Below are 22,392 nucleotides of genomic sequence, written 5' to 3'. Positions count from 1 at the left end.
TATTTCGGATTCTAAAAAGACTTATTTCTGCTTTGCTTTAATCTCAACCTGCCCCATGTCAAACTTTCCTCACCAGCTTGTTCACTAACTCATAACAAACTTGACGAGTTGGTGAACATGCGGCGAGGAAAGTGCATCCTTAAGCAACGCAGTTATGATTATAACCTAAAATTAAATATATTTATATGATTACCTAACCGCTATGGCTATAAATTTACTAGCAACTGATTATAAATCCATCACAACGGGTATCAAATTGAATACCTGTGGTGATAATCAGTCGGTGACAAATTTATACCCATGGCGGTACACACATGTTTACTTTCTGATTATAATCGTAATCGCATTTCTTAGAGTGCGGGATATGGGGTGGATTGGGATTAAAACAGGGCAATAACCCGTAATCTTTTTCCACCTAGGATTAGACTTGAGAATTCTGAGAAAATACGATACTGTCAGTCTCAAATTCCCCCTCCGAATGAGTAAAATTCTTCTGAGACTGACAGTGGCATAGTTTTTCAGAATTCTCAATTTCTGTAAAAGTCTAATCCTGCATGGATGGAGAGTACATAAGTATGAGGTTTTGGATAAAGAAAAACTGAGCCGATATTATTATGTAGAAAATTATCACTTAACTAACTTTTTCTCAAACTTGCTCGTAAAACCCCACTCGTTGCCATCAAAGCCAAAACGAGTGGCGCGTATGACGCTTTTGACCTCCCTTGAAAACGTCTCTAATCCAAGTAAGTCTACCCCCGTTTTTGCAATGTCTTCCATCAAGTTGAACAAACTATCGAGTTCTTGCGGATTCCAGATTGTCGAGGTAATCGGTCGAGGCTGTTTCGGCATACCGCCGGCCTCCATAATGTCGATAAGGTGCGTATGAACTTCCCGCATTCCCATAAGTTCGTCCGAAGAGAGAGGCGACTCTTGGTACCGCATTTCGACCGGCTCATCGTACAACCACGACCAAATCATCCATTTTCCGACGAAAAATATTTCCTTGGAGTCTGGAGATTTGTAAGGCATGCAGTGAATCGCAGCTCTGGCAGATGTATACACGGCGCCCCACAATTGGTCGTAAAAAACTTTTCGCCATTCTCTGTGCGTATTGGTGATAAACCAGTCAGCCAAATCTTTCCGAAATGCGTCGATATCTTCCTGAGTTGCGTTACTTTTGTATTTCGGGTTCAGTTTGCGATACTGGCCGGTGACGACGATTGGAATTTTCGAATTCAAGTCGTACACATTACGAACGGTGAAGTCAACCTTGTCGGAGTTATTGTTGTTGGAACTGGAAGATGTGAATGTTGATATAAGTATTTATATTATAAAAACGCCGATTTTTTAGCTACCCCTTCCTTATCCTACTCATTTTAGGCTTTATTAGAATCAAATTGGAGACCCAATACCTCCCACCCACCCCACGTTTTTATGACGTAATACAAGGTCTATTAATATATTCTTCTTCCACGAAAGTTTGAACCTTTACAGAAATTGAAAATTCTTCGAAACTACGGAACTGTTAGTCTCAAATTCCCTCAAATAATGCTGACTAGGAACTTTGAGACTGGCAGTGCCGTAGTTTCTCACAATTTTCAATTTCTGTAAAAGTTCTAAGTTGCATATATTTCGACAATATAGAAAATTATTAAGTATTACTTTACCCCATATTTTTGTAGGTGAAGTAGTCAATTTACTGTGTGAGCAAAGGATTTGCACTCACCAAAGCGAATGTTGAAAGGGCATTCTCGGACTTATTATATATGGAAATTTTTAAGCACTGAAGTACTTAGCAGAGAGAAGAGTGGATTTATTATTCAAGTTAAGGTACACACTTACCAAGACTTACATAAGTTATATACGGCATTTACCTAAAACACATTATCCTTTTGACGTAATCCCAGAGTTATAGTTTAAGTTTTACATAAGACCTGCTTAACAAGGAAGTCTAAATTTTGCAACAATTTGTCAGCTAAAATTTTCGAATTTTTAGTTGGAATAGCCCGAGTCAGGATTTATTATACATGTAATCATATTTTCTAGGGTAATGTACCTAGGTTAGGTTTTTTTAAATTTCAGACAGGGAAAATTTTTCTAATGCACTGGTCGTTTAGTTTTCTTAAAATCTAATAATGTACACATACATACATCTCCTCGAATACAATTTATACTACATGAATAAAATTCGTTTTCTAGCCCTGAAATTATTTTGCCCATATGAAGCACCTCCGTCAACTGATTACCACAAAGGACACGAGTAATACCATTTTCTTTGGTGAGCTATACAAATTGCTCAAACCACGCCGGATTTCTTACACTCTTCCAAATCGAATTGTTAAAACAGTTTGACACATAAGGTCTACTTCGGCAAACGTTGAAACATATTGAGTAAACCGTACCCGGATATTCCAGTTCTCTTTTTACAATTCATTTTCCTACCTAACCCAAATTTGATTCTGGCAATAGGTATAAAATGATAAATACATGAATTCCGATATGTGATTATATAAGTACCTCAGTATGTGCAAAACCATAAAATCATCCGGTCTCTGAATTGTAATTATAAGATAAGTTTGGGTACATACGTACGTAACAATTTGTTATTTATGTAACAAAAATATTATTGTTGGTACATAATAATTTATTCAACGAATAATTCTTACAAGACTCGCTCATTAAATTGCAGGTTATTATTACAACTTAATGCACTAAATAACGAACTCATAACAATATCCATAACACATTATCGCAATTATTATTTTCCATAATTGCAAGTTCTCACACCCCCATTTGTTGAAATTTTGGAATTGTCAAGTTCAAATCAAAACAGCCAACGACGCTTCTTGAGGCAGTTAGCGCAATGGTTAAAGTTTCTAGCAATATTTGAGGTTATAGTTGAAAAATGAGAGATTTTTTTAGCAGGGGATGAGAATTGGAGTGGAGTTTCGTCCTCGACATCCCAAAAATATAGCACACCGTATTACTCACTGTTCCACAGTACCTCGAAGTGTCTGCATCATTTAAGGGGTGTAGCGAACCGAAAATTCCCTTTATGAAATTGTCTTGTGAATCTGTCCGTCCGTATCCACGAAACTTTAGAATGGCTTTCGACATGCGGTTCTTGCCAACATGTTTCTAATTTTTGAAGTGCGGTTGAGTTCGAAGATGGGCGTTGTAGGTCATAAGGTCACGGCGCAAAGAGGACGGTCAAACGGGCCGAGCTTTTTTGTTTCGACGTATTTTTGGGCAGGGATTTCAAAAATCGTCATATACATACTTGATGTGCCATGACCGCCTGACCGTGTCGCTTCACCACATTGTTACATTTCGTTTGCAACGGCTTAGTTGATTTTGTATTTAAACTTTGCATGCATGTCGTTCATTAGTATACATTTCTACACTCTTAAAAACCTGGTGTTGATCGTCACCAAACGGGGAGCCCACATGACTTAACCAAATTGTGACAATGTTTTACCCCACATTGTGATAAATCTTCCCCACAAGGTGTAAACGTAACTACAGATATTGAGGATTTATCACAATGTGGGGTAAAATATTATCACAATTTGGTTAAGTCATGTGGGCTCCCCGTTTTGCTAAGAGTGTATGTATAAGTTAGGATCAAAGGGGTGACGTCGGGCAGGAGACATAAACAACAGTTTGATTATCTTGCAATTTTGGGAAACTCATAAATAAACTTGCGTGATTCGCAGTATAGGAATATAAAAATTATATTAATTGGCGATAAAAATATGTACTTATTTATCGTCACTTATTAAGAAGCGATATTGCGATCTAATTCCAGTTTTTGAAATCGAGCAAGAATTTCACGCCAAACTTTTAACCAGACGACACCCTACTTGACACAAATTTACGCGTACAATTAAAAAAAATACTGAATGGACAAAGATTTGTATCATGTAAATCGTAAATGCCTAGTAAATGACACGTATTTAGCACAGATAACATACATAATTTCATAACTAACAAGGTATAATATTAGTTGCTAAGTTTTAATGGGTCCAATGGACCGGATATAAAAAGGAGGCTGATTTGCATTTGAAAATCATTCCAACTCTTCAATCCATCGAACAAGTAAGTGCATTAATCTTTCGTCCCGATATAAATATATCTTAAAGAAAGAAAGTAAATATATAATTAATATACCTTTGGAAATTTACATAATTACAGTTTTCATACATATTTTCTTATTTATATGAGAAAATTGATTCCCGCACCCTGCCACAATGAAAATCGGGTTTGTCGTCATTTTCGCCATGTCGCTGATCTTTTCAACCGCTGCTCAGGGCCCACCCGGTAAAATATTTACTCTTCTCCGCCAACCTGCCCCCCTCCCTTTTGTAATGTCCCACTAAAGTCCCGCTAAAGTCCCACTTTTGGTGGAATGGTACTATTACAAATCCATTATTAACGTAATTCCTATACCTGTATTCTTTTATGACCCTACCAAAGTGATATTGATAAGTAATAATGTGTATTTTGTTACTAACGTTTTACCATTGCGGTAGCAATTTGAACAGTTCTGTATGTAGATATAATTTCATACAGGACGGTAACAACCGAGAAATCAATAAGTACGTACATATGCAGATATCAATCATACACACATACATACATATGCCCGATTTCTAGCCGTGTGTAAATTTTTACAACACTGATAAAATTACAAGAGTTGTGATATTTATGTACATATGTACAAGTCCTCAGTTTCTGTTGTGGGCTTATGTATCTCTGTGAAAATTCCAAATTTGAGAATACGATAAAACTTAAAAAATATATATTTATGCTTTTAATTCCTTTTCATTTTCCTTTTTTGAAAAATATTTCTCACGTGATTTACGCCTATTTATTCATTGCATGTTTTCCAGGTGAAGGATGGATGTGCATAATTTATTATATTTCTAACATTCCGGACTTGTTTAGGTATCTGTTCGACCCTGGGAGACGCTTGCCGTGACGATGGTGGGACACCGGTTGGATGTGAGGATATCGTAGCCGATTCCATAATTTGTGTCAATCCATAGATTGGCACTTTCGACGACAGTTGCCGCTCCTTTGCACCAAGCTGTGCAGTCGTAACGGTTGGGTTTCAGCACACGTGCACGTGCCCCGGTGAATGACAAAATGCATTTGGAAGTTTGAATTCTTGAGGATTATATGGCAATGAATAAATCTGAACAAAAATTAAATAAATCAAATTATATAAGCAATACCATTCTACGATTACGTTATGTACTCACAATGGAGAGGTGGTTATCGCCAATATGGACCGGACTAATTTTAAACTACTCACTTTCAGAAATAAGCCCACCCGTATTTTTCGTTTTCCTGAATGGGCATGTTTATGTCAGTGGCGGAATTTTCCAAAAAAAATCAGAATTTTAAAATCATTCATATCCTATTAATCACTCTGACTTCTTATTTATTAGCATCCCTGGGTATGAAACGTGACGAGGTTAAGTGTCGTGTGGGGGGATGAAATAGGTAAGGGATGAACTGTGGGGATGAATCATACCACATATTTTGCACATGCATATAATTTGCAAATTTTGCGTATTTATTTACTAACATACTGTTCAATTCACAAATTGACCACATTTATACCTTCGGCAGATGAAAACAAAGGCAAGAATGGTAATTCGATATTTATACTCCAAAATACAAGTTATCCCGCTACTTTGTAGCGAAATTGGGACCTGCCGAGATGCGTCGGATCTGATTGGGAAGCAGGGATGACCCACAGGACTTGATGGTACCTGCGTCACTTTGACAGACGGCTCTAATCTCGGTGCACACACTAGATAAAAATAAGTAACATTTATGTATATACTCAAGGTTGAGTAAAAAAGAGGACGATACATATGTACAAGCAAAATATAAAGTATACCGGTAAGATCTACATATGTATTTACCATTAATGCTTTATGCACATACACATGTTTTTATTTGAATCCATGATGAATACATTTCGTATAAATACATATGTATTTCAATGGAATATTCAAATAATCTATGAATACATATGTGGAACACAGTAGCATAATTACAGATCACGAATGTATTGATACGAATGTGTACATAAACTCACGTGTATATTTATATACAAACAATATTTTACATATATTTGCTTACCATACATAATTATAAACGTGTATAGTGAGGCAATTCACACAGTGGATTATAATTTATAATCCGAAACGATACAGACGTATGTAAATGTCGCACAATTCCTGTCGAAAATTAACAAACTCGTCCTTGGTTTTTATACCTGTGTATCAATTTACGCAGGAAATTCTTCGCAAATTTTGAATGCTGGCGATTTTACGCAAATCATGTAAATTTATACACCTAACTTACTAAACGTGTACTAAAATTAAGAATTTCGCGATTTCCATCTTTTTCACCAAAGTATTCAGCATAGCTTTGAGTTGGACATGATCTCCAGAAATGGCAGCAATTTGTGTCCCAATTTTGTCCATCAGTTCTTCATGATAGTGGCGGAAGTGGTACGGCAGGTTTATCTCGTCAAATATCGTTCTCACAACTTGCACACTTTCCTCGTCCTTTTTTCCGTAAGTGGCCATAAGAATCTCTCGCTGTTCGGGATTTGCAATTTCCATCGCTTTGCAAATTAGCCAGGTGCATTTCCCCTCCGCAATGTCGGTTCCGCTCTTTCCCGTTTGCGTAATGGTGCAATACACGTCCAAAAAATCGTCCTGCGCCTAAAATGTAAATATGCACACTCTTACTGCAGGAAACTGGTATTAAATTATTTTACACAATTTACGGATTTTACAAAGTTACGAAGGATTGTGTGAATTGCCTCATTGGATAACTTGATCACACATAGGTTGTTGCAGGATAGTAAAACTTACCTGGAAAATTTCGCCCAACTGAAGCCCTACACTTTCAAGATGATTTAAAAGTTTTCCATCCTGCAGACCTGCGAGTATCGCTCCAAGTCGAATTGGCAACACGAATGTGTAATAACCCGTTTTGTATTCGGCAATTTTGAAAAAATTAGCCATCTTGCATCTTTCCAAAAAATGTAAAAAAAATTATGATTCGTATAAATTTGAGGCCACCGATCAGTTTTCAACTTTATAAAATCAGGTTCATAACTTTTCTCTATATTTCTCTTTTTCAATTAAAACTTTACTCCAACCCTATAAAAACTTTGAGCACAACCACATTCAAATTTTAACCACATCGGTACCCCCTCACTTTTCAGGACGCCAAATTTTGTCCCATAATTTCCATGAAAAATCCCGACCCCACAAATTGCTAACCTTTCCTCCGAAATTTCCTGACATGCCAGAACATCAAGATTTTGCCCGATAATCGTTTTCAAGGTGATGTCATGGAACGCGTCGACAAACTTTGTGTAAAATTCGGTCTCCCCAAAATATTTTTTGAGCAGGTGATAAGCACAAGATTCCAGGTAGAAGGCGTCATTTATAGCGTTCATGCCAACCCCGTCCACAGTGAACCAGGATGGGCGTCCCCTCCTCAGGGGGGAGGAATCCATCATGTCGTCCGCTATCAGGGAGGAGGTTTGAAGCTAAATAGAAGGTTGAAAATTTGTATTTTTCAGAATTTTCAAATAATAATAAAAACGAAACCCTGGCCAAGATACATTAAAAAAACCGTGCATGAAGGGCAACTTGCAAATTCATACCTTACAAATAAATAAATGCATAGATCATTTTATGTACTAACCAACTCACCACACCATCCCAAAATCCGGGCAGAATTCATTTGTTCCGAAGTAGGATTGTTGGTCAATGCCTTGAACGTATTCACGACCAAAAGTCCCCTGAAATTCGGGATTAGTAATATGTATGTATGACGTTTGAAAATGTTTAGTTTGACCCCACACGAAAATTAATCTAGTCCCGAAGTGGTAATTTTTTTCGCGAAGTCATTTTACCATCTTTACCTATACATATATCAGATTGAATACTTAAGTATTCAATCTGAATATTGAAAATATTCAACCACGAAAATTTGCATACAATAAGGTTTGCAAAATTATTGTAATTTCATTTCCTACACATCAGTTTTCATGGTGGAACGTGCATGGTTATTATTTACCTTTGTACTTTTCCGTGTGGAACGTTGTAATCTAAGACCTTGCCAAACCACTTCGTCGACTCGATAAATCCACAATTTTCGCACACCTCGACCAAGTCTTGTCTCAGTTTCGGGAACACTTTCCGGAAAGAGGTCTCATCCTCCGGTATAAATGATTCCCTGTAAAATAAAAATCATATTTAATAAAAATTCAGCCTTTCAGAAACACTTCAGTTCCAAAAAATATTTGTTAATGTTAATTATGACTTTATAATTGTCATGATTTGCAGGATTATGCTTACCCATTCTTCACCGTGGCGACGGGAATCGTAGTAGTGACCATTTTCGACACAAATGTGGTCAATGTTCCCAACATGTTGTAATTATTTTCAAAATGTATGCTTTCCTGATTTTCAATGATTTATTTTCCTTACAGAAAAAATTAAATTGTACGCATCATTGCAAATATTTAAAGCAATTGAAGCAGTGAGTGTTGGCGTGGGTTTATTTTGTATGTGGAATTACTTCAGCCAAGTCATACTGGAATTTTTTTTATTGTGTAAGCGTGGAATGACCAAGTAATTAGGTACATAAACATGTACAAACCTGGTAACATGAAGGAACAGATGTCATAAAGATAAGAGAACTACACATAATAAGACGTCTGTAGATACATATATACATTTAAACATTCTTACTGATTATGTACAGTTCAGGAAAATGTGGCCTAAACCGTGGGATAAAATGCCAAATTAATAAAATGTTCTCATATATTAAGAATATTAAGATAAATACCCTATGTAACTTATCTTAAACCCTGTTTATTACTTGTTATATATGTAGACGTTTAGATTTTTTAATTCCTTTTTACACGTGAAATTTGGTTAGAAACGGGTAAAACATTTGTCAGTTTAGGTACCACGGGGTACATAAAAACGCAGAGACGTTCATATTTAAAATGCGTCAGTGTTTCTACGTGTGCTTACGAAGATGTTTATTCCAAATGTGTCAATCATGGAAGGAATACTTTTTTGTCACACCAATTACATAGAAAAGGGTCACAATTATCCGAAAATTCAGCACATGCCCGAACCCAATATCTTTTTCATTACATATGTATATAATTCATAATTTTGCTGTCTTGATCTTTTACGAATACACCAACCTTATGTACATTTGTTCGAATGATTTTCACCATTTTCTTCGAACCTCGATCATACGATTTATGCGTGGTTCGTAGAAAAATGTCCAGTCCCATACATACATACAGGGGAAAACATATTGTGAAATTTCATGAACAAAGGAAATAACCAGCGTGATGATGTACATGCATATAAGATGATAAGGTTTGCAAAAAAATAATGGTACATTTATGTACATAAGTGCGTACTTTGCAGAATTAACAACGACTTGCAATTAATTATGGATTGTTACACAATGTGTTCTCATAACTGAAACAAACAACGTAAACAAATTAAACATGCTTTATTTAATTCTCAGAGAAGCATTGCTAACGTTACGAAATTTTAACTTCTATCGAAGAAAATATAAAATTTTATGGGTTCAGAATTTACTATTCACGCGATTAAATGTTTGTCGTGCTGAAATAATTTCATAATTACTCTAAAATTAGTAATCCAATCGATTTATAATCTTGGCTAAATAAATGTGTAAGACATCTTCGATAGATTTGAACTATTTATTTCTTATTTAAAGAAAGGTTCATAACTTTGTTCCAAACATGATTCAATTCTAAGGGTAAATACACTTTTGTAAACTTTTCAAGTTTTTCATAAGTCGGGAACATTCTCTTGGTCGCATTCACGGAAACGTCCAATTGTCTCGAAAAAGTGGTCGGAATAAGGTACAGGTCTATAAAAAACATGGATAAATTATGTAATGCCAACAAAACAAATTTGGCGTAATCAAAAACGTTTCCATATCTTCAGCATAACTTAACGTTTACATGACATTTGTCAAATCGAGTAAAAATTTTGCACAAAAAAACGTAGAATTTGCACTCTTAAAAACAATGTTAACTATTGAAAAGTTAGTGTAAATACGGTGAATTCTAAAAAGAATGCAAACTACACTAAATCCAGATTACCTAACTTTACTCTTTATGAAGTCAGTGTTACTCTGGATTCAGTGTATGTACATAGTTTATTAATATCTTTAGAATTGAGAGAGCATCTACTTTTCGAAAAGGTAACCTTATTTTTAAGGGTTTAAAATTAAATTATTTCAAAAATTCTTTGAAAATTACACCTCTGTTTAAAATATGTAAAAATGTATTTACTCGTTAGCTTCACTACGAAATATCTTTTATTTGGAATATTGACGTGATTGATTGATTGATTGATTGATTTCAATGAGGCGCCCCATTGCATGGGACTTTACACCTCAAGGATAAAAGAAAGTCATACATTATACAATTTTCATTTTGCTTGTACATACATATAAAACAATGATGATTACATCATAGAAAAACAATCTTGATATTCAAACGAGTCGAATAAATCGAATAATTCCATAACTCTTTTTGTATTCTGGACATTTAAAAAGTACTTCTTCACCTCTTTTTTGAACCTAGTTAGACTCATCTTTTCATGCTCATTTCTTAAATTTAATGGTAGATTAGACCAAGACAGTGCTGCCCTATATTTGAAGGACTTTTTGGCAATATTATTACTAATTGACATATCAGGCTTGTAGTAAGTATTATTACGAGTATTTCTACATATAACCGTATTTATTGGTACATAATTGGCAAAATATTTGGGGCAGCTCCCATTTAGCATTTTAAACACATGTTTACACAACTCAGCCTGCACGATATTTTCCGATTCTAACCATTCCAAGTCGACTGATAAGTCATCAGATATAGGGTCATACTTCCCTTTATTAAATACATATCTTGCACATTTTCTGATTACCTTATTTACACACTTTAAATTATTCTTACCAAACAGCCATACAGGGGATGCGTATAACAGACTAGAGAATACCAATGCATGTATTAATAGTACCTTGTTCTTGCGTTGCACGACATTTTTAAGGGGACCAATTGACCAAAGAGAGCTGTTACAACCCTTTATCACCTTATCACATTGATTATTGAACTTTAGATCTTCATCCAATAATACCCCCAATAATTTTGTACAAGTAACCCTTCGGATAGGTGTGTCATTAATTTTTATAACAATATCTGATACAGCAGATTTTAATTTACGGGGGCAAATACAATAAATTCACATTTATTTACATTCATTTATTTACATTAAATTCGTGAGTATGCTGTCATTTAAGTAATCAACAAAAGTATTTATTCACTTACGAATGGATCTCAAATACTGAGGCACCTGGACCGGAAGGAAAAGATGTTTCGCTTCATGCCCTAAAATGAAGTGCTTCTCGTCCGAACAGAGTAGCGGTGATGACATAAAGTGAATATTGGATTTGACTCCGGAATCAAGAATGGCCGAGTAGAAATCTTGCGGGAACAGGTGCACGATCGGGAACACAATTTTCATGAGGATCCAAAGAAGACCAGTGTCCTCCCAGCGTTGGAACGTCCGTTCACCGGAAAGCATCCGATTTATCGAATCGGAAAAGTCGTACGGGTACGTTGGGACTAGTGCGGAGCTGAAAAATGTGGAGTATGCACGTGTTTTTATTTTGTTTTCAGCTTAATATTTAGAAAAAAATATCAAAAGTTCAAAATTTCAAAATTTTTCGAAGCGATTGGAATTGGAATATTTAAAAAAATTAAAATTTCAAAATCCCCAATAATTTCAGAAAAAAACATACTTTTTCGACTTACAAATGATTTCCCATCCCCCCACCTGTCATGATTGGATGACCCGGCCACCCAACAGGGCTAAGACAGTGGCACCCCTCCTCCCCCATTAAAAAATCTGTCTCACATTCCCCCTCGTCCTTTACCCACCTAGCCCACGCCCCCACAAGTAACGCTGCACAAACGGTGGAAAACCGATACCCCAACTTTCTCCGGATTTCCTTCACTTTCATCAGATCCAGCGTCACCATAGAAATCATCCACGCTTCCCCCACCGCCGTTACCGCGTTATTCGCACGTGTCCGGTATCGAATAGCCCCACCACCGCGCCTCCATCCCGTGACAAGTTCTCTCAAAGTGAGCGGCAATTGAACAATATAGTTTAGCCTGGTCAGAAATGGGGTCATCTACATAAATCAATATCGTAATTTACATAAATTATACTGATTTAGTCAGTAGCCTCTACATAAAACCGATCATTACTATTGTTAATTTTGCTATGTACACTCTAAGAAAACTCGTGGTATTAAATTATTACTGGCCAGAGTACATACATACATATATATGTATATGACTCTTTCTTCACCGTAATACGTAATTGGCATTACGGTTTAGTAATGTTGTGGTAATGAAAAATTTACCATTCAGCAATAAATTACTAGCAACTCAGCAGGAGGTTATTACCAAATCGATAGCAGTACGGAAGATATATATGTAATTTTACCAGATTTTTAACAGTGCATTATTACAATTTTTATTCAATGGGGTCACCTTATCAGAAACGAGATAGGGTTGTGCCACCCCGCTAAGTTTTTCGACGAGATGGATAAACGTATAGCCATCGCAGAGACCGTGGTCTATCTTGAATAGGAGGATCGTCTCGTCGGGGCGATGTGCAATAAGAATCTCCCACAAAGGACCCGATCTGTAGGTCGATTTGGACATCCATGTTCCGATAAAGCGTTCCACGACAGCCTCGGAGTCAAGCTGTGATCCCGGGTGGAATTTTATTTGTGAAGTGATCAGTTGTTTGGAGGAGAGGGGCAGTTTTACCTTATAGCAGTAGAGTCCCCACCTACATAAGAATTTTTCGAAAGTATAAAAATCTGTACATTTTCTTAAAAACATTGTTACCCTTTTGAAAAATAAATGCGTTCTAAATTTAGTATTAGAGCTAATAAATATGTGTGTAAACTTATGTATTTGAATGACATAGAATTCAGAGTGCGTTAACTTTTCAACTTTCGTTAACTTTAAAAGGGTAACATTATTTTTAAGAGTGTAACTTTAAGTTAAAAATCATATACATACATACATGCATATGTCTAAATATATACTTATAATTTATATCCTTAAACTAATTTACTTCACAAATAATGTCAGCATTTTTCAAATTATGCTTACCTGACAAATCTGCACCAGAAATTAGCATATTTTTCTCTACTTGTTTCCTCATCATTAAGGAAACAGGTATGAAAATGTTCTCTGAACTTTTTCAGGGACAAGTGACCCCTTAATCTCCACACCTGACAGCAATTCATTAAGACATGGTCTTCACTCGGGGCTGAAGTGACGTTCCCGTCCTGCACTCTTAAAGGGATCAAATCAGGTCGGAAAAGCTTGGCCGAAATGTCATGAAGTAGCCAGAGAATAGTGGAAGGAATTAAAATAAAACTTAACACCGGAAACAAAATTGTCCAACCCAACAATCCCAAAAAAGTCCGTCTCCAGTAACTGTACCAGGAAGAAGCCATTTTTTCAGTTTTATATTTTCGGAGCACCTTTTTTCTTTTTTCTGAACAGACTTACACATATATTAACTTTGAAGATTGTAGCACTGAAAAAACTTGTACACTATTAGAACCCTGCCAATATCTAAATCATTACTGACCGGAATACTTACAGGCATATGTTACTGTATCAGCACGGTAATAACGGCAGTACCATTCAGTAATGTTGCATGGTAATGAAAAACTTGTGGTGCAAAATGACTGCAAGTGGTAAATATTTGTAGTGGACAATAAAACCATATCTACATGAGGCTATCTTTCTTTACATAATACATATATACACATTATGTAATGTATGTATGTATTAACTAGCAAAAGATAAGAAGGACAGGACAAACGTGAATTATGTAGAACAAGTGCGTCATGCTCAAATGCATGAATGTCAGAATGACAACGCTGGACCATCATTAATCACTCTAATCTGTATTCATATAATTCTCATAGGTAGAAATATTTTTAATTTAATCCATTTAATATTTTTAAATTCATCCAGTCCAGGCTATGATAACTTCTGATAAACATTATTAAAAAAACACTTTTATAAATTTTTACAAATAAAAACACGCTAATGAACTGAATATGTACACAAACTTACATAATTTGTGAACTAATTTTTTTTGAAAATATTTGCAGATTTTTAAAGATTAGTATGTTAAAAGAATTTACGGATTTTACAACATTGCTACACAAGAACTGGGTGAATTGTCTTGACACGTTATTATTTAAAATTAGAAAATATTTAATTGTCCTCATGCCACTTATTTTATTCATCTGCAGTTGTTAATTTGTGATTTTGACAATTCTCAGCCCGTTAAGAAACTAAATAATTAAATAAAACAGCCACTTACAACTTTATTTTTAACAAATTATTGTTACTGGGTCACGATTAGTTGCGGGAAGTTTTTGGCAGGTTAAAAAAAGTCGAAAATGAATGTCACAGCGTGAAATAAAATTTTGTTAACATTTTCTTAAGCACCCATCTCCATGCTAGTTATTCTTCCACTAGGATTAACAACAATAATCTTAAACGCACAAAGAGGTATGTACATATCTACAAATTGCAAAACTTACATATGTACATGTATCATACCCAAAGACCGAGCTTAAACAAAATAAGTAATTATCACCTAGTAGACGTCTCAATTTAATTTACATATTTTAAATCAGTGGGTTTAAAATTATTTTATTTAACCTGCTACATACAGTAGCACTTTTGAGAAACAGTAAATATCTAATACGAAATACAAATATGATCGATGTACACTGCGTGAAATTGCCTAATTAACACCAAAAGTCTAATTATTTTAAACCCTATGTATACCTTCACTCTTTGGTCATTGGATGTGAAACTATGTGTCATATTCCAGGAGGGTTTTATAAAACTATGAATTTACATGAATGTGTCTTGCGCGTAACATACATAGATATTTTTTACAGAGAGATTTGCACAATTTTTCGCAAGAGATTTTCATATGTAGAAGACATTAATATTCCAAACATATGTACATATGCATTATGCATTGCATTAAGGGTTTATTTTGTCATTATCATTTAAGTATCACCTCCTGAAATTGATACTGATCGACAAATTTTTTACACTACGCATCCGCATAGAGAATGTACATACATACATACATACGTACATAATGTTGATATTCGTGTTGATGCACATACAGTCAATAAAAGAAGTATTCGTAACCCCAGCATAGGGTTCAGGACGGAAGCTATAACTTTCGCATGGGTTGGCTTATGTTCATGACTATTTGAACAAATACCACTAATCGCATCCACGTTCATATTCGGTTATCATTTTAAAGTTTAATCCGCCAGCAGCAGCACTGTTACTCATATTTCCCGAAAATGTGAATTTCCAATACCAAAAAAGTAATCGTACCCTTGAAATTTGTAATTTCACTTGGTTCCTGTTTGGATAAAATTACTCAAATGCAGAATTTCATGATATCGGGCAACTCAATGCCTACCCACGAAAAAAGTTTCGAAACGTAAACTCATCAGCCTGGCTGGGAGACTGGGATTTTCTACAAAATGTGACATGTAATCAAGAAATAAGCCTTGGATGTGGATAGATCATAGAAAAATCTGAAGTATGATCAAATTCAATTTGTATAATCATCATGAGCCTTCTTTGAACATAAATTGCTCAAATTCGATGCAGAGATGTGTCATGCAACGGATTGGAGCGTGAGCGCCCAGTCAGCAACATGGGGAAGGAGCGCAGTATGCCGTCAAAAAAACGAAAAAATATATTTTCAACATTTTCTTCCTTCCTACGTGTGTGCAAACTCAATACCCATCCATTTTAACCAATAGCACTTTCCTGTTATTAAAATTCGACCATCATTTAAGCCGAAGTTTAAAGATAAGGAATAACCTATTACAGACGCTTCCAACACGTAAACAATGGTTTGGTATTTGCTAGCCTGGGAAAGTTGAGTTATGCCGTTTTGAATAGAATGCAATTATTCGATTCAGATGAAGGTAATTGAGTCTAAAACAGACTTCACAACTCAACTCATTAAGGTCATATCTAGCCTTTCTGCTAATAGACTAAAACGGTATGAAAATTTTTTCATGCTCGAAGTTCTATTTTAGCTTAAATTTTGAAAGAATTTTAATAACGGGGAAGCGCTATTGGTTAAAATGGATAGATATTGAGTTGGCACACACGTAGGAAGGAAGACAATGTTGAAAATATTTTTTTTCGTTTTTTTTGACGGATATACTGCGCTCCTTCCCCACGTTGCTGGCTGGGCGCTCACGCTCCAATCCGTTGCATGACACATCTCTGCATCGAATTTGAGCAATTTATGTTCAAAGAAGGCTCATGACGATTATACAAATTGAATTTGATCATACTTCAGATTTTTCTATGATCTATCCACATCCAAGGCTTATTTCTTGATGACATGTCACATTTTGTAAAAAATCCCAGTTTCCCAGCCAGGCTGATGAGTTTACGTTTCGAAACTTTTTTCGTGGGTAGGCATTGAGTTGTCCGATATCATGAAATTCTGCATTTGAGTAATTTTATCCAAACAGGAACCAAGTGGAATTAAAAATTTCAAGGGTACGAATACTTTATTGGTAATGGAAATTCACATTTTCGGGAAATATGAGTAACAGTGCTGCTGCTGGCGGATTAAACTTTAAAATGATAACCGAATATGAACGTGGATGCGATTAGTGGTATTTGTTCAAATAGTCATGAACATAAGCCAACCCATGCGAAAGTTATAGCTTCCGTCCTGAACCCTATGCTGGGGTTACGAATACTTCTTTTATTGACTGTATGTACATATTTACATACAAATATACAGATGTAAAAAAAGATCATGGGGATAAAAATAGACTAGATACAAACTTTCAAGGTCAGTAAACCCTTAAATTTTGAATTTCAAGTTGATGGCACAATTATACATACATCGAGGGTGTTCATCCATTTAATAAATGAATACGAAGACGAATCTATGCACGCGAAGAAATATTATTTCTTCGCACAGATTCATGTAAGATTCACATCCATGATTTCTTCGTATTCCTCCATACACACTAGTGTAAAATAGTTTACGAAGAAAAACAAGGGTCAAGCTGCACAAATATCGTAGCCTTAGTAACACAATTTTCGGTGACAAAAACGTACTCGCTTACAAAATCTCGTAACCATTCGTAACTTATTTTACAACACGTATGTATGTCTGTAGAATACGAAGGATACATACGAAATACCCCCATTGTTTACGATTAGCTCAACTTTCCACCGTTCTCCATTCCATTCTGAGGAAAGGTCGTTTTCGAGTGAGGGTTTATGCATGTACATATACATAGCATGATTCAGTGATTAGTTGTCTAATTCTGCGTCATTGACGTATGTACATATGTATGTATGTATGTAGGTTGTGAGTCAGCAAGGCACGCTACTTCAGACAAGGAAATGAAATAAATTTCCAAACTTTAATTAATCGAAGTGAGAAAAAATTGGTGAGTTTTTACAAATTAATTCCATTGCTAATTCCGGATTGGATTTTAATTTGTGGCTCCAAGATTTACACAATTTCCAAACTACTCACTTAAATGGAAGGCTTCGTTATACTTATAATTAAATTATAATCAATTGTTAAAATTCAAAACACCAGTTTAGTGAAACTAATCCTCCAGTTAATGACGCCGTTAAATTATGTAAGCAAGATTTAGATTATTTTCCTTTTCTTTTCCTTTGCAATTTGAATTTTTTTATGAAATTTTTTGGTCTTAAAAATTAAAGCCTAATACATAATTAATTCCAGTGGGATCGAGAATTTTCCAAATAATGGCAGTCAACTTAATCCAACCTCCGGATGGTGTTTTTCGAGCCAAATTCAACACGGACTCGGATACTCGGCCGGTTATCTTGAATTATGTGGATCGTTGTTCCGTCGAGTCATTAATAATCATTTTTTATAGTTTTAATTTTCATGAAAATATTAAGTATGTATGTATGTGAAATTATTTTATGTCGATTTCCATGCAAGTTTTTAGTATGCAGTGTAATGTGAGAATGTTTAGCGGATTTTATGAATTTGTTCTCGAATGTTCGATTCTATTTTTAGAACATTCTTTCTTTGTCTTTGGGCAGTTCGAGCCCGCAGTTTTTAGAAGTAAGCTTTTGTCTGTGTGCGAGTAAGCACGTATATTCGTATAGAATCTCTGGTACTGTACACATCATTCCTCTCCGGTTTAATAGTGTCAGTTGAATAAATACCGTAATTTGGTATGATAAATGTTTGGTCAACCTAGTGCAATAATTTACAACTATTAGCACTACTCTGAGTTATCGCGAGAATCACGACCGCACAATCGTCAAAAGGTGATTTATATGTATTTATTTTGATCTAAACTGGAAACGCAAACCATATTCAGACCAGATTATTTTACGACCATGTCACTTTGAAATATCAACTCTTTAGAAACAACAGTTATTGCGGCATTTGCACAAACGCGAAAAATTCAGCATGTTCGGTTCTGGGCGCCGTAAGTTCGCAAAAAACGCGCAACTGCTGCCGCCGCTAGCCCAGATTCAGATGGAACACTGAGCACTTGCGACGCCCAAATTTTCGCATCTGGGCAAATGCCGAATTAAACGTTGTTGCTACATAGTTGCTCTTTCAAACTAACACGGCCAAAAAATTATCTGGGTTGACCATGGTTTGTGTCCGCACTGTTAACTTCAAATTTTTACTTGTGTTATTAACTTAGATAATGTAAATTTCAATGTATTTTAATTGCAGTACACCATTGGCGATACGTACACCTCGTGGGAGACGCAAGGCGAATTTATCTTCTTCAGGACGAAGGGCATCACGTGGAACTGGAGTTTCGGGTTGGAAATCTTATGCGATCTTGGCTCGTATTGGGTCAAACCTGTCAATGTTAGTAGTAAATATTTGACTTAATTAATCCCCAACCATTTTGCCACTCATGAATACTAATTTAGGGGAACGGAATCGGAATTTTAAAAAACGGCGTAAAACTAAATGACAAAATGAAGCTAAATTTTGGCGACATATTCACCGTGACGAAGCTCCGCAACGATATTTCTGGTGGACTTGCCATCTTTACGTTTGAGGTAAAAACAAATTTAAAAACAAATCCACAAATTTGAGTAATAATTAATTCCGTGGTGATTTTAGCGACGGAGCTACCCTGAGAATTGGGAAGCCTCTGATAAGATTAGTACCGCCGACACCACCAGTGCTGCTGGATCAAACGTCACACATTTCACACTGGATCGAAATCACTTGGTACGTGAAATTAAATACAATTACAGTGACGGCGGAAGTGGGGGAGAATAGGGGAGCATTATCCCCTCAGAAATTCAGAACATCCTATCTTTCCCATGTTAACCTCTTAACGACGAAGTACACACATTTGTATAGTATTGTATTTTTCCGTTGACGACGAAATACACAAATGTGTGTACTGCAGAAATTTACTTGACACCAAAATTTCTTTAAAAAAGGAATATTTCTTCGGTATTTTGTGGAAAACTCGATGGTGAAAAGTGCATTTTTTCGATATTTTTCTCCTGAAATTTTGGAATTTTCCCTATACCGACAAATGTTGAAAAGTGGATTTTTCGATGTTTTTCGTCAAAAACTCGAATATTGGAAACTGATGGAAAATTTTAATTTGTTGCTATTATCAGGTATGATTGTGAAATCAAAATCGTACCGAAGGGAAATTTTATTTAAAAATTAGTTGTCCGAAAGAGGTAAATAAATAACCCCCTCGTCCTCCTACATATTTATCTCAGAATTTTAACGTCCCCATGTGCCCCCCACCCATAAGTTCCGCACCCACTAGCGAAACACGAAATGTTGTGGCCTAAATTCTACCTTGATTTGTTCCAGATTTTCTCCAAAATTATGTCCTATCTCTCCGTCCGAAGTTTAAAGAACGCTCGACTAGTTTCTCGAAAGTGGAAAAAACAAGTGACTCCCATCCTGCGAAAGAAATCCGCTCTAACTTTTGATGATCCACGTGCTCCCAACGCTTCTCGGAAATTTTTGCGCTACGTTCATGACATAAAAAAGGTGACAAAATGGCCCCACTGGAAGATAAGCTTTCCAGCCCTTCCAGCCAAAGGGAACGACAAGGAAAATTGGAGAAATAAGTATGTCACCGATCTGAACTGGTTTCTACAGCCGAAGAGGGACCCCCTCATTAAAACCCTTTCCTTAAAAGGGGCACCGACTTTATCCTTAAAAGAGAACATCAAATCCAACCACGATTACAGGTTATATCTCGGCACCGTTTCTCAATTAAAAGACACCTTGGAAGAATTATGTCTTGATGTCAGTATGCGAATTTGGAAGAACGATGGCACCGAGAAGAAATACTATTCAACTCGGCCAGACCTACGTTTCAACAAATTGCAGAAATTTTCTCTAGTGCTGGATGATCTCTGCGAATTAAATCTGGACACGGTGACCGCTAACTGGATGGAAACTTGGGCTGACGCGATTACCCGGGTGATCTCCTTGTCCATTGTGGGCGCTCGTTTCCTGGGGACAAGATTTGTCCAAGAGTTGGGAACAACGGGAACTGCGCGGTATCAAAATTTGAGAGAAATCCTGATAACTTGCAAGCCAGAGGATGCCATCAATTTTCTCATTGGGGTGAACCAGCCTCTGACGAAGGTGACGTTGACGTTACCCTTGCAAAATCGACATCTTCCCGAATTTGAGAATTTGCTCAAGAAATTCGCCCCATCCTTGGAACTGCTTGACTTTCGTGTCGCCACGGATGGAATGGAAGAAAAGTCGCGTTTCGTCCTGCATCTGCCATGTTTTCCTAAATTGAAAAGCTTAGATTTTCATTTTGGAACTTTCAAAGATACGCCGTACTACACTGGACCGGATTGTGTGGATTGTCGTGTCAAAAACGTGGCAAGGGTAGGCCTCGAATTTCCTCCACGTGACCATGTCAATAATGGTATCGACTATGGACGCCACCTTCCCGAGATTCGTTCCATCGTCGTGACGCCATACATGGAGGACGAAGATGTTGATGGGGATGAAGACGATTTTTGGGAAACGTACAGCGATCTGATGGACAGTCTAGTTCCCCTGGAAAAAGGACAATGTTGTAAAACTCTGAAAAATTTCGATATTTTGAGGCGTAATATTGAACCTGAAACGAAATATCGTCAAGCTTCCCGACTCCAGGGAATATTTCCAAATGTTAGGAACGAGTGGATGGACAGATTGAGGGGGAAAATTGATAATTAAAGGAGCGATTGTATTGATACATTTGAAGTTACTTTTATTTAAGGAGTTAGTTAATACTAAATATATTTACCTCTGTGAAGTGGAGTTACATGTATATATGTCAAATATTTATATCCATACATCAATATCTAATAAATTCAGATGTACTAAAAATGTCCATGTTTTCAGACTTATACCCTCATGATTTTAGAAAGGTTTGGCATCACGTTTGGAACTGATTTGCTCGCAAAAATAATTTCTTCAAATGCATGTGTTATTTTACAGCATGGGCAGATAAGTAATTTGATCGAGGATGCGGGTTGGGGTGGATGGAAGGACCAAGGAAATGCAAAAATACCTAAAACCTGAGCGAAAATCACGGAAAATGTATGAAAAAAGCACTCCTTAATTATCCGTAAGCACGAATCACATGGTTATACGAGTGTTCAGTTAAATATCTATCCTTTGGCTAACCACCGATTTATGTAGGTTATTATCATTTAGTATGTAATATAAAAATAAATTGTACTATGCATACAAACTGTTTTTCATGAGAATGAGAAAGTTGTGACTGACGGTTTTTTACGGCACCTCATTGCAAACGAATCGTTTGCAGTTTTTAAGTAGCGTCAGCTACTTATTGTGATCGTTTTGTCCGTCCGTCCGTCGGTCCGTCTGTCCGTCTGTCCGTAAGCAGGATATCTCCAGAACGAGTCAACATAATCAAACCCCGTTTGCGCCATTGTGCTTCTAATTTTGAGTCGGTCGAGTTCGAAATTGTGGTCAATCGGACCACCCCCCACAGCGCCAGGGGTTGTGGTCCAAATTAAATTTAACTTTAATTTTCATATGGGGTATCACTTTAAAGGAAATTTCACCACGAATCCAATGGCGTTAAAATTTTTCACCTTTTGACCGTGACAATGAGGTCACAGGTCAA

At 36.2% G+C, this 22,392-nt stretch overlaps 2 protein-coding genes and 1 long non-coding RNA gene across 6 annotated transcripts; 2 read left to right on the top strand and 1 right to left on the bottom strand.

Annotated features, from left to right (window-relative positions):
* Positions 1-4,080: 4,080 nt before the first annotated feature.
* Positions 4,081-5,773, top strand: LOC118436771. Its single transcript, XR_004835694.1, has 4 exons — positions 4,081-4,098; positions 4,195-4,320; positions 4,948-5,508; positions 5,638-5,773. It is a non-coding gene; the product is annotated as an uncharacterized LOC118436771 (long non-coding RNA).
* On the bottom strand, positions 5,733-14,677 carry LOC110854514 (farnesyl pyrophosphate synthase). 4 transcript variants are annotated; one of them, XR_004835693.1, is made up of 11 exons: positions 13,301-14,677; positions 12,668-12,971; positions 11,921-12,303; positions 11,435-11,742; positions 8,400-9,969; positions 8,119-8,277; positions 7,744-7,840; positions 7,314-7,585; positions 6,900-7,059; positions 6,157-6,746; positions 5,733-5,821 (listed from the first exon to the last, which is right to left on the bottom strand). XR_004835693.1 is itself a non-coding variant. In XM_035855372.1 (6 exons), the coding sequence occupies exons 1-6, from the start codon at positions 8,471-8,473 to the stop codon at positions 6,381-6,383; spliced, it is 1,128 nt and encodes a 375-aa protein (XP_035711265.1). In that variant the 5' UTR covers positions 8,474-11,424; the 3' UTR covers positions 6,219-6,380. The 4 variants fall into 4 exon arrangements, 3 of the variants coding, with proteins under 3 accessions (XP_035711265.1, XP_035711263.1, XP_021958639.2); XM_035855372.1 differs by lacking the exons at positions 5,733-5,821; positions 11,435-11,742; positions 11,921-12,303; positions 12,668-12,971; positions 13,301-14,677 and having other exon boundaries at positions 6,219-6,746; positions 8,400-11,424; XM_035855370.1 differs by lacking the exons at positions 5,733-5,821; positions 6,157-6,746; positions 6,900-7,059; ... (1 more) ...; positions 7,744-7,840; positions 8,119-8,277 and having other exon boundaries at positions 8,554-9,969; positions 12,668-12,883; positions 12,950-12,971.
* Positions 14,678-17,602: 2,925 nt separating this feature from the next.
* LOC118436880 lies at positions 17,603-21,584 on the top strand. Its single transcript, XM_035855536.1, has 6 exons — positions 17,603-17,883; positions 17,991-18,550; positions 18,972-19,112; positions 19,178-19,309; positions 19,374-19,484; positions 20,094-21,584. Exons 4-6 carry the CDS (start codon positions 19,226-19,228, stop codon positions 21,471-21,473), a joined length of 1,575 nt encoding a protein of 524 aa, XP_035711429.1. The 5' UTR covers positions 17,603-17,883; positions 17,991-18,550; positions 18,972-19,112; positions 19,178-19,225; the 3' UTR covers positions 21,474-21,584.
* Positions 21,585-22,392: the final 808 nt, after the last annotated feature.

Source organism: Folsomia candida, unplaced genomic scaffold (assembly GCF_002217175.1).
Source record: "Folsomia candida strain VU population unplaced genomic scaffold, ASM221717v1 Fcan01_Sc010, whole genome shotgun sequence".
NCBI lineage: Eukaryota > Metazoa > Arthropoda > Collembola > Entomobryomorpha > Isotomidae > Folsomia > Folsomia candida.
This window is presented reverse-complemented; position numbering and strand designations above follow the sequence as displayed.

Excerpts from the sequence above, each read along its gene's own strand:
- LOC110854514 (XM_022102947.2), bottom strand. The coding sequence starts at position 13,650 with ATGGCTTCTTCCTGGTACAGTTACTGGAGACGGACTTTTTTGGGATTG. Across the intron at positions 12,304-12,667 it reads CCTATCTCGTTTCTGATAAG|ATGACCCCATTTCTGACCAG; the intron begins GTGACCCCATTG and ends TGATTTATGTAG. Across the intron at positions 11,743-11,920 it reads GGGGGGATGGGAAATCATTT|CTCCGCACTAGTCCCAACGT; the intron begins GTAAGTCGAAAA and ends CACATTTTTCAG.
- LOC118436880 (XM_035855536.1), top strand. The coding sequence starts at position 19,226 with ATGAAGCTAAATTTTGGCGACATATTCACCGTGACGAAGCTCCGCAAC. Across the intron at positions 19,310-19,373 it reads TTGCCATCTTTACGTTTGAG|CGACGGAGCTACCCTGAGAA; the intron begins GTAAAAACAAAT and ends TGGTGATTTTAG. Across the intron at positions 19,485-20,093 it reads CACTGGATCGAAATCACTTG|ATTTTCTCCAAAATTATGTC; the intron begins GTACGTGAAATT and ends GATTTGTTCCAG.